The following is a 12,431-nucleotide window of genomic DNA, read 5'->3' as shown; positions in this document are numbered from 1 at the left end:
TGCAATGTATTTCTATTTGATAAAACTGTTGCTTTACATTAAATTATATTACACAGTGCTTCACAAATGGAATAAGCCTTTTCCAGGCAGGAAATTTCTACTCTAGCTTTGAATTTGTTACAGATCAGAAAGAAAATCTTAGGATTTTTAACTAAGAATTAAAAAATGAACGCTCAAGTGTCTAAATACTTAATGCTGTAGTGTTGCCAGCTGTATTAACAAGGTGGCAGTGTATATAACTGTATTATGTTCCATTGCATTGATCATTGATTGCATTTGAGATAGTCAGTATAAATGGCATATCTAGTACTGTCTTCTTGGTTTTCACATAAATGTCAGCACTAGAAATTCAACCCTGGATCTGAAAGTTGTGGCTTTCTGGCTCTTGAATTATCACCAGTAATACAGATTCCTCAAGCTAAGTTCTGATCTTATTTACACTTGTACAATTTTTCTCTTACATGAGTCTGCACAGATGTAACTAATGGCAGAATTTAGCCCTACCATTAGAACTTAGTTAACAAATCTGGTGCTTGAACCAAAATAGAATACAGTGCTCTAATCCCAGTAATATTGGCTCTGCAGTGCTAACAGGATTAAGAAGTAATTAAAACTTTTTTATGTTTATAGAGTAAGTAGATGCAATTCTGAATACACACAGTGAAGCAATCTGTTGAATGACTGCTGTTTTTACATAGTCACTTGCCAATGTATGGCCTTACTTTTCATTGTCTTTTATCACACCCATAATTGTAGTAGACCCCAAAGTACTTTTAAAAATGTAAATTGAAACACACAGTTTGCATAGGTAGAGCTTTCCTTTCCCTGAAATGTGACATCTGTTTAAGCATCACATTGCAATACCACACAACCATTTAAGCAAGAAAGCAAAAAATACTGTGTATTGTTGACATGGAAGAATATTTAGATAGGTAAAATGAAATTTGGCATAGACATGAGTTTTTAACAAAATCACTGTAGACCTCCAAATATTGAGAAAAATATTCCAAACCGCCTGTTCTTGAGTTCTTTACAGTGCAAAGAATACTCAAGCAAGCTTTCCTGAGCAAGATTCCAGATTGTCAACTGGCAGGCCAATCATCTTTCTGGGAAAGTATTTTTAAGATACCATAAAGAGCCTGGTTTTCCTCAGCTGTGCAAAGAAGCTGTAAAAACAGGATTGGAAAAACATGATCTCCCTTTTCATGTAACTGTTTTTCACAAATAGAACACATGCTCAAAGTCCTTTTTGGACTTGGACCCAGGAAATCTTTGGCTACACATGTAATGTGACTGAAATTCTTAAGTTACCTTACTCGCATGTAACATCTGCAACAGTAGCAGAATAAATACATTTTTATTGGTAATTGCAGGGAGCTGCAGCAATATTTGTTTTAAAAAGAACTGGAAGGTCTCTTCAACAGAGAACATTAGTAGCCAAAGCTGAGGTATTAAATCCTCAAATGAACTATCTTTATTGTGATAGAAATAAGAAAACATCTATTTAAAAAAAATTAACTTTGAACAAAAATTGGTTTGGGGGGGGGGGGCGGGGAACCTAGATTTCGTTATTAGTTAAAATTAAGCATAAATCTGAATTCCATTACATATCAGACTCTTATCCTGTAGTGCATTAAATGGAAGGGTACAATTTATTTTTAAATATAAATTGAAGCTAATATAAGTCGTAATAACTTGTCAGCCATTGATGACAAATAGTTCTTGCCTTTAATTTTTTCAGCACTTTTCTGTAAATGAATTTCATACAGGCATACTGTAAATCCTGCTTTGTAACTCACCCTTTGCTGATATGAAAAAAGAGAATAACTGTGCTCAAGGGGGCACTGGCAACTTGAAATTTAGTAATGTCTAGTTAAAAAAAAAAAAGTTAGATTGTTACTACACCAGTTCCTGAATTTCCTTGTCAATTTTTATTTAATAATTTTTCTACATTTTACAGGTGTCTGTCTCTCCAATTGCTGTGTGAAAATACATACAAACACGCGGCTTATGATTCAAAAAGTGCTGTGGGCTGCACAGACTAAGGAAACTGAAAAATAAAGAAAGTTAATGTTTCTCTCATCTTAGTTATAGTAATCATTGTGTACTTTATAACAATAGCAAAAACAAAGCAGGATTTACCATTTCTTATTTTACTGTACTAAGATTAGACTACATGTATAGAGTTAAAATGGAAAGCAGAAAAGAGTGATTCAAGAGATTTTGTTGGGTATGGTGATTAGATACGCAGATTTTTCCTAAAGCCACTACCTATCAAATTTTCCATAAAACATCTAAGTTGAAATCTTGGCCCCATTGAACTTCATGGGAGCTCTGCCATTGACTTCAATAGCGTTAGACTATCACTACAAGCATGTTAAAAAGGACAGTACATGACATTTTGTCAAAGCTTTTAAACCTTTTTTTAAAACTCTGATTATAGCTACCACTTAGAAGCACAAAACTGAAGTATTTTTTGCCACCCATTTGTTTTTCATCCATTAGTCATTGATACGTTAGAAGACTGTTCATGAGTACTATGTCTTTTTGTTTTTAAGAAGTGAATTGAAGCATTTGTTTAAAAACTATATATCAAGAATTAGAAACAACAAAGAAATGCAGGAAAATTTATCAAGTTAAATTTTGGGTAAATTAGCCTTGTCTTGGCCCACCTATGCTTTTTTTAAAATGGGAAACTTACAATAGAATCCTAATTGGGATTTAAAACTGTAAGATTTATTTAATAGCCGGAGATGCAGGAGAGGATGATTGTCTCCCACCCTCTTGAGTCTTTGCAAAGTCAAGCTGCTTTTTTTGCTTCTTCAAAGCTGTTCATGCCTCCACCCATCCTTACATTTCTGCTTCCATCTCTTCCTACCTGCCCCTTCAAGCTTCTTGGCTGATTTCACATTGTTTCCTCACCTCACAGTACCACATGCACCTGGAGTGGCTTTGCAATAAAATGTGTGGCTGGATTCTTCCTTCTGCTCTTTCAGAATCTATGGAAACTATTATGCCATGAAGCGTTCTAAGTTGTGTTGTACTGTCATATTCACTCCTGCCTTTAGATTGCAATTTCTTCAGGGCAGGTATTTCTATTCAGCACAGACCGATCTTGGTATTGATGCTTTGATCCACTGTTGCATTTCTAGCTCCTACCTCCACTTCTTGATTGAAGGGAGGACCTGCAGGTGATACGCTAATGACATCCGGAAAGAGCAGAGCTCCTGGAATTAACGAAACACTGTCCAAAGACTAAGCTGAGATACTGTTTTGGCTGAGGTGTTCCCTCTTCTTCTACTAATAAGCTGGCTTTCAAATGGGCATTGTTCAGATTCTTATTACTTGGAAAAGATGGGTTTTGCAGAGCCTATCAGCCCAGGTAGCTGCTGGCTTATGCCCATGCATTGAGAGCAGGAAGTGAGGTTGAGCCTCTATGATTTTTTTTTGAACATCTTCAGTCAGGGACTGCTGGCAGATTTCGGTCCAGCTGTTCCTCATATCTATTCCTCTCCCTACATCTGCAAGAGAACATGTATAGTTAGTAGGAGAGAGTTTCTTGGTCTGTCAGAGGCTTCTCGTTTCCCATTCTCAGTGTGTCTGGATGAACCAGTCGTGTCAGTGTGGATCCTACTGTTAGGGTGACCAGACAGCAAATGTGAAAAATCGGAACAGAGGGTGAGGGGTAATAGGAGCCAATATAAAAAAAGACCCAAAAATCGGGACTGTCCCTATAATATCGGGACATCTGGTCACCCTGCCCACTGTAGGTGTGCATGTGCCTGATGTGTGCGAAGTGGGCTTTTTTGAATTGCAGTGTCCATCAGGGCTGTGCATGCAACCTGTGTCTTCTCGTGCAAAGGCATAAAGGGCAATTTGACTGCAACTCCTCCCTTAGTATCTTACCACCTGCAGCAACGAGACAAAACCCAGCAAGCATCTGACCTACTACTCCTACAGAGCTTCAGACTCAGCAGTTTCCAAACTGTTAGGTGAAGCAAGTTTATCTTCACCCTCCTTATTTTTGATTTGTAAATTTCCCCCTTTTCTCCCCTCCCCCCCCCCAAAAAAACCAACCTCCCATCCCCTTCATTCAGTTTTCAGTATTTATAGCAGGGATAGATGCCTTGGGCCTCCCACCATGGCAGACTGCAAACTATCAGGGTTTAAACCCTGCCCAACACAGGCTGGACTCATACCCCTGGTTAATGGCCATAGTTGGCGATTTTTCTGGTTCAGGGTGAATAAAAATTGATTATTGAAAAAAATTAAATTGAATGTTTTTAAATTTTAAATACAGGTATATTTTTAAAAATAAACCTATTTAAAATTAAATTTGAAATTGACAACCTGTGTGAAGGCGTGAATTTACTATAATCTCTTAAAATGATTTGAATTAAGGAAGAGATAATAACTATCAGGATTGTTTGCCAAATATAACTCTTTGGGAGCCACCATGCCTCATTCCATCCGGCTAGGTCTAATATCACTTCAGACAAATGGGTGTTGGATATCATCACCTATAGTTATCCCATCCATTTGTATATCCTCCTGGCTATTCACCTCCCTTTCCGATCCCTCTTCAGGGACCTCTCTCACAAGCCTTAAAAAAGTGCAATACTTTGCAAACTCTTCTACAGCTCCTGTGTAGAGTAATATAGAAGGAGAGGGTTTTATTCCCGGTAATTTCTTATTCCGAAGAAGAAAGGGAATCTTCATCCTATCCTAGACTCAGAAGACTGAACAGATATATATATATATATATGCCTCCTCAGATTCAGGATAGTAACACTTGCCTTCATCATTCCGTCCATGTCTACCCATACTTAGATAACTGGCTAATCAGAGGCAGATTACAGCAGGAGGCAGCAATGAGCCTTGAATATGCTGTATCCCTGTACATCTGGCTGGGCCACCTAATAAGCTAGGAAAAAATCACTCATGCCATAGCTGATGGTAGTTAGCAGGAGCCCGGATCAACTCCAGATCAGAAAAAAATATATCTGCCCAGGGATAGGTTCCAGTCATTACAAGCACTCATATTCCAGTTCATATCGGAATGAAGTACCATCAATGTCTTATGTCCACTAGGAATTTACTGTGTGATAGCTAATGTACGTTAGTTATGCTATAACACACGCACACTTTTTTTTTTTTCAGTAAAGACAAAGCCTGTCTTGAACCAATTGGCCATGCTATAGTCTCTCACCTACCCATGGGTGGAGATTGCGGGGGGGGGAGGGCATAGAGGGGCATCCCCCCCATACTGGATACATCTAAGAGGTGACACGTGGGGAGAGGCGGTGTCCAGATTTCGTGGAGGAGGCAGGGCGAGCAGTGACACAAGGCATTCTGTGCCTCCTGGTCACTGTGCCCACGTGGGCTGTGTAAGAGGATGGCAGGGAGCAGCTCCTGTTGACTCACCACACAACCCATGTAGGGAAACTGACCAGCAGGCACAGAGCACCTGGAGTTGCTGTTTGCCCCCGCACCCCCTCAGCCTAATGGGAGGCATAGAGGAATGTTGGGGCGGGGGGTCAGCCAGGCGTTCTCTGGTAGCAGGTCAGTTTCTCCCTCATGGGCTGTGTTAGGGGAGGGCAGGAAAGCTGTGACCTAGGAGAGGCGGGTGGCTGAACTGCTTCCCAAGCGTCTGTGCAGTGTACAGCCCAGGTGAGTGACAGTGAATTACTCCTGTGGGAACTGGAATTCTGCACCTGGTTCAGCTGCTGGGGGGTGAGGGAGAGGACAGGATTTCTTCTTCCCCTGGGATAGCAGGGTCTGGGTCAGACCCACCCCCAGGAACCTCCGTGGCTGCATGAAGCACCACACCCCTCCCCTGCTTCCTGCCTCCATCACTTAGCCGCAGCGAGGAAGGTCACTATGGGGAGCTTGGCCCCCGTCCACCCAACACCCTTGCATCCAGACCCCCCCCACACACACACACAGAACTTTCCCCACTGAGCCCCCTGCACCCAGACTCCCCTGTTGAGCCCCCTGCACTTGAATCTCTACCCTGCCGAACCTTACCGCTCCTCCCCCGCACCCCTTGAAACATACCTATTCAGCTACCTCCAATTCACTCTTGGTTTCTATGCACACCCCTCTTCCATACTTCTTGGCCCATGCTCTTTTTCCTGTGCAACTTGATATCTTCTCAGTCTAGACTCTCCTCTCCAAAAAATCTGGTTTGTTAAGGGAAGAGGCAGAGAAGTGGAAGGATACCATCTTGTAGCCAAAAGTATCTTAGCAGTGGCTATGTGGGAACACTCTATCCTCTGCTGTGAGAATACTGCTTTGGTCCAGAAACTTTACCCCAGTGTTGCTGTCATACCATGCCTTCAAACAGGAAATTAGGGCAACACCTTAATATGGAAATTTGATTGTAAAGTGTTATGGGTTCTAAATTTTAAAAAAAATGGGACGGAGGATGAAGACAGGTGTTTACTCCAAGCTTTGATATTTTTAAAAAGCATGGGTCATATACATGGTTCAACCACTCTTTAAAATTACACTGGGCTGAAGAGAAGTTTAAAGAAGCATTAATAACTTATATGCAACTACATATCCACATTATCTGAGTTAATTATAAATATAAGAATCTTAATATTACTAAACTATTGTCCTTATTCTATTATGTCCTTACAGGCTTACACCAGTGTGTCTAAGGCTTCACTTAGTCTTGCAGACCACAGAGAACTTGGAAAGATGATGAATACAATTATTTTCCATACAAAAATGGTAGATTCCTTGGTGGAGATGTTGGTGGAAACATCAGACCTTTCTATATTTTGGTATGTCATTAATTTGGCTCTAGAAGCTTTGTCTTTATAACTTTGGTTAATTTAAGCCTCTTACACGTGCAGTTTTTAAACAGCATATCCTCTAGGAAGATCCAGCAATGAGAGAGTGGATGATAGTTCCTGATTTTTTGCTTACAGTAACTTTCTCCAGCACTGATTGTGTGTGTGCGTGTGTGTGTTCCTCATTGAAAATCCATATAGCAGGCGTATGCTTTGATTCATTCAAAGGACAACAGCAGTCCCCATGATTATCCATCATTTGCCTAGTCGATATAGAGTTTGCCCTTCAACATGTAAGTTTCTCAAACAAAGCTGATAAGCAGGCAATAACTCTACTTTTTATTTACTTATTTATACATTTGCAGTACATTTATCATAAGGATCCTGGCTAATAAATATATTAAACTATATAAAATTCATCGATCTGTGTCAGCTAAAATAAAAATACCCTCTCCTCCCAAAGTAAGCTGTATTTAACCCCATAATACTTTATAGTATTTAAAAACAAAATCCTTTGTTCAGAACAGTAGTATATGTAAGTTGGAAAAAGGCTTTTCACCAGCTACAGATTGTAAATTATATTTCACCCTGTTTTAATTGAGAAACAGTGCTTGCTTCTTCATTATGGGAGCCAAATAGAAGACTGTAAATCATTTTTATTCCTGCCTTAACAGTTTCAACTTCAGGACTCAATTTTACCCTCCAGGTCCATTGGGAGCTAACTGGAGCAAATCTGGGGGGTGGTGTACAAGAGAAGGGGAAAACAAGGCATGTTTTCTCTCTGCTATAAAATCAGTCTGGAGTCAAGTGCCTGGTAAAGAATAAATTTTATCAGGTGTCCCAAACTTGGACTTGAACTGGTGCTTCAAACCTTGCATGTTATTCAGCAGTTCTTTTATTCACAGAGTGTTAATTAGCAATAGCTACGTTCAGTATTTATTTTTGTATCCCCCATCCCCTCCCCAAAAGCCAAAGTGCCTAGAATTAGCACTGAATCAAAGCTTTGCTTCAACTTCAATAGCAAAAGTTACATTAGAAATGCTTTATAGATTTTAGGGATGGAAGGAACCATAAGTCATTTTCTAGTCTGACCTGCATAACACAGGCCATAGAACTTCTGTGAATTAATCTCTGTTTCAAGCCCAATAGTTGTGCTTGAACTAGAGCATATGTTTGAGAAAATCTACTCCAGATTTTAAAATATCCAGCAATGGAGAATCCAGTACAACCAGTGGTAAGTTGTTCCATTGGTTAACTACCTTCACTGCTAAAAATGCGTGTGTGGTTTCTAGGCTGAATTTGTCCAGCTTCAACAGTCAGCCATTAGATCTTGTACCTTTGTTGGCTAGATTGAAAAACCCGCTGTTACCAAATTTCCATTCCCTATTTAAGTACTTATAGTCTTTGATCAAGTCATCCTTTAATATTATCTTTGATAAACTAAATAGAGTGAGATCCTTGAGACTATGTCTTCACTGCAAGTGGAGGTGTGATTGTAACATGAGTAGGCATACTTGTATTACCTTAAATCTAGCTAGCACCAGTAACAGACAATGCTATATTCCCCTCCTCTTTTGCCCAGTTAGTCCTTCCTAAATAGGTTATAACAAATTATTTTTAACATTCCAGTCTTGCAAATCTTTCTGCCAGGTTTCAGTAATTAACTAGATTGACTTTATGCTCATAGTTGAACAGTTCTTCTAGTTTATTACCAAAACTCCTAGCATTGGTGTATAGAATTTCTTCTTTTCATGTGCCTTGCTTAATTTTGTTCTTGACATCTAGAAATTTTGTGCTAAACTCTTTTCACCATTCCCTTTTGTTAGTTTAATGCCTTGAGGACCAAATTAGGTTAATATTATGCACTTCTGAATCACTCTGTTAACAAGGACATTTTATTTGATGGAACAAGCCTACATTAATGGGACAATAAAAACTAAACAAGAATCTCTCTGGAAATAAAATAATTTTTAGTCGATTCTATGGACAGTGGGGAAAATTATAGCAATTTTGAGGGATATGATGTAAGAGGGTACTATGCTTGATCACAAAATCAACATGGTACATTTAAATGGATTAAAAATTTGCTAGCCTGATAGGTCTCAAAATGTAATTAAAACAGGGAATCATTGAACAGGGTGTTTCCTAATGGGGTGTCTCAGGAATCGCTTCTTGTCCCCGGCACTATTTCATATTTTTATCTATGACCTGGGAGAAGACATAAAATCACTACAGATAAATTTTTCAGATGACATGTTGGGGAATGGTAAATGAAGAGAAGAGGTCACTGATACAGAATGATCTAGAATGCTTGGTAAACTGGGCATAAGCAAGTAATATGTGTTTCAGTATGGCCAAATGTAGGGTTGTACATCTCAGAACAACAAAAAAAAGCTGTTTGGTGCATTAAAAATCATACAGTATTTCATAGCTGAGAAGTACAGACTGAATACACCTCTACTCCGATATAACGCGACTTGATATAAGGTGGGTTCGCATACAAGTCGGTAAAGCTCTGACACGCTGCTCTGAGCAGCATGTTAAGGGTGCTGGGCCATGCCGGGCCGAGGGGTTCGATAAGGGGCAGAGGGTCTCAGGGGCGGAGTCTGGGGGGCAGGAGCTGTGGGAGGGTACTTTTGGGGGCCTCACAGTCCCAGAGTGGCTCGGGGGATTAGCGGGGGGCCGGGAGCAGCCTGCTCTGTTTCTCTCGCCCCGGCCCCAGCCGTGTCGCTTGGGGGAAGGGATCCCCCCGCACTCACCTGCAGCAGTGGAAGCGGAGCAGCCCGGCCCCAGCCCGCTCCACTCTGCCAGCTCCCAGCTGCAGCGCTTCGCTTCCTGCCGCAGGTGAGTACAGGGGCACCTTTCCCCAACCTCTCCACACTCACCTGCGGCGGGAAGCGGAGCAATGTGGCCCCAGCCTGCTCCGCTTTCCTTGCCCGGGCCCTAGCCGTGTCACTGGGGGGCGGCTAAGGAAAGGTCCTGCACTCACCTGCCCGGCAGGAAGTGGAGCGCCATGGCTGGGAGCTGGCGGAGTGGAGCTGGCTGGGGCTGGGCTGCTCCGCTTCCCACCGCTGATGAGTGTGGGGAGGTTGGGGCAAGGATGCCCCCCCTCACTCACCGGCGGCGGGAAGTGGAGCGACGCGGCCCCAGCCCGCTCCACTCTGCCACCTCCCAGCCCTAGGGGTGATTAGGGAGGGAGGTCATGGAACAAGGAACAGGGGGGCCAAAGCAAGTTTGATATAACCTGGTCTCACCTATAATTTGGTGAGATTTTTTAGTCTCCCGAGGACCGCGTTTTATCGGGGTAGAGGTGTGCATAGCTGTAAAGCCTTGCCGTGACATTTCTGGTGTCTGTGTGTGCGCGCGCACACACTCTCTTACCTGGCAGATGAACTATGTTTTGTGAGAAGTCTAACTGTAATCATTAGAGTTAATGTGAGTAAATGAAGACCGCATTACAGCCTCTGGCAGTGTTTACAATATTTGTTTGCTGAAAGGTAACCATCAGATTACATTAATACTAAATTTTAACTTCCATTTCTAAACAGTTTTTATAGTCGTGCTTTTGAGAAGATGTTTCAGCAGTGTTTGGAGCTACCTTCTCAGTCGAGGTATTCAATTGCATTCCCGCTGCTTTGCACCCACTTTATGAGTTGCACCCATGAGCTGTGTCCAGAAGAGGTAATTTCAAAATACTTCATGAGAATGTTCTTGTGGGATTTTAATTATCTATACTGCCTTGTTTAAAATATTTGCAGCTAATTAACGCTTAAAAAGTACACCGCACTGATGCATCACCGAAATGATGCATCTGGAATACCATTGTTAGTTTACAGAAATTCAGACTGAATGGGAATAAAGCAGAATATTACTGATGTTGATCACATGTTGGTTTATTAATAATTAGCAGTTATGTTAGTCCTCCTTTACCAAGATATATAAGCATTATTATTACCATTTCAACTAAAAGGAAACTAAGTCGCAGGGGTTAAATGTTCCTTGGGTTATTCAGTGGGTTAATGGTGGAGTTTTGAGTAATACTGAGATCTCTTCACTACTAGTCCATTGTCCTATCAGCTTCTGTAAAGTTCTCTTAAATAACTTAAGTTTTGGTAAAATAAAATATTTAAAGTTAAGTATTCATCTAAAAATATTTTGGTTTGGTTTGTGGTGAGGGGAATGGACTGAAGTGAATAGATTAATCGGTTTGGTTCCTGCATTATATATCAGTTGTATCTGGTTATGGATGCTAATTGGTGCCATATGTCCATTTAAAATGTAAAGACTGTTCTTATAAATGGTTTGTAAACATTTAAAAACTTGTATCCATATAATGAAAAAGGAAACAACAAGCTGATATCTGTGCCTATGTTATAAATTATAACAGTTTATCTGAACAATATTTGTAAGGTACTGACTCTGAACTATAGTATTATGCAAGTATTCATTACACTGTGGCCTACCTTTGCAGAATGATAAAGAAAAGCAAGGATTATTCTCACAGAATTGTTTACATTTTCATGCTATAATGAAATATATCCTTCAATACACTTGGTATAATTTCATTTACTTTGGAATTACACCAGGGATGAATCTGTCCCTCTTTGTTTGCAGCCAGTAGAAGTATTTCTTAGTACTGCTCAGAACTAATCTGAAAACATTTAAATGAATAAAAGAGATTTATTGAAATATGCATGGTTTGGATTTCCCTTATTTAAACATTGAACTCCTTCTCCCAGTATATCTATACCATTCTTTCCTCTTTTCACTCAGCTTTAAACAGCTGCAAACTTTATTTACATTGGAGAACCACAAAAAAGTTTCCAGGAAAATTTCCATTCAAGACAAGAAGTGTCTTTCAGAACAATTTATAGGAACAGTAAAGAGATTCAGTTGCTGTCTACTCTACAGTAGTTGTAAATTTAGCTATAATGAGAAAATGTTGCTACAGCTAACACACAGCTTGAATTTAGTGCATTAATTGAGTATTTTGGTCACAATTACCAATTTGAAAAATTAATCTTTATTATACTGTATAATGAATGGTAGTGTAAGTGTTAAAAAGTAAACATGACTAGTGAAAGAAGGGTTTTCATTGAGGCATAATGCTAGAGCTGTGCTGAGCAAAAACCAAATATGCTAAATCCTGCAAGCTGCATACAGCAGAGCTGCATGGTGGATCTGTTCAGTGGCTTGAGTGAAATTAAGCGTACATCTACACAGCAAGCAGGATCCCATGGCAGTGAGGCTGAGAGCTGGAGGTCTGCAGACTTGGAGTATTGCTACAGTGCTAAAAATAGCTGAGTAACTGTTGTGGCTTGGGCTCTGAAGCCTAGGGAGAGGTGTGAATTGGTTTACTAGTTTTAAAGTTGTGAATATTGTAAGTTTCTTTAGATATGCAGTAAGATTTTGTTTGATCTGTGGTTTAAATTGTGTTTGTGTACAAGCACAGTAGGTTTATCTTTCTGTTTTAATATACAACTGTTTCAAATGTTGAAGCCACTATGCAGTACTTTAGTGCACTCCAGACTTGTACAGGCTGTAGAAGTTCACCGGGCCTACCAAGTGCTGTGGTGATGGTTGTTCACTCCCTACTTCCCTAGCATCCCAACAGGTCACATGATCTAACAT

At 40.3% G+C, this 12,431-nt stretch overlaps 1 protein-coding gene across 4 annotated transcripts in view; it reads left to right on the top strand.

The window, feature by feature from the left end:
* The window catches only part of NCKAP1 (NCK associated protein 1), a 113,142-nt gene that overhangs the window by 64,372 nt on the left and 36,339 nt on the right, over positions 1 to 12,431 (top strand). For all 4 annotated transcript variants that reach the window (XM_045032662.1, XM_045032661.1, XM_045032660.1 and 1 more), the window contains 2 exons: positions 6,646 to 6,791; positions 10,349 to 10,481. In XM_045032662.1, the coding sequence (XP_044888597.1) occupies positions 6,646 to 6,791; positions 10,349 to 10,481 (279 nt within the window). The remainder of the gene's footprint in view (positions 1 to 6,645; positions 6,792 to 10,348; positions 10,482 to 12,431) is intronic.

This window comes from Mauremys mutica, chromosome 10 (genome assembly GCF_020497125.1).
Source record: "Mauremys mutica isolate MM-2020 ecotype Southern chromosome 10, ASM2049712v1, whole genome shotgun sequence".
NCBI classification, from domain to species: domain Eukaryota; kingdom Metazoa; phylum Chordata; order Testudines; family Geoemydidae; genus Mauremys; species Mauremys mutica.
Note: the sequence above shows the minus strand (reverse complement) of the source record. Positions and strands in the feature narration are given on the sequence as shown.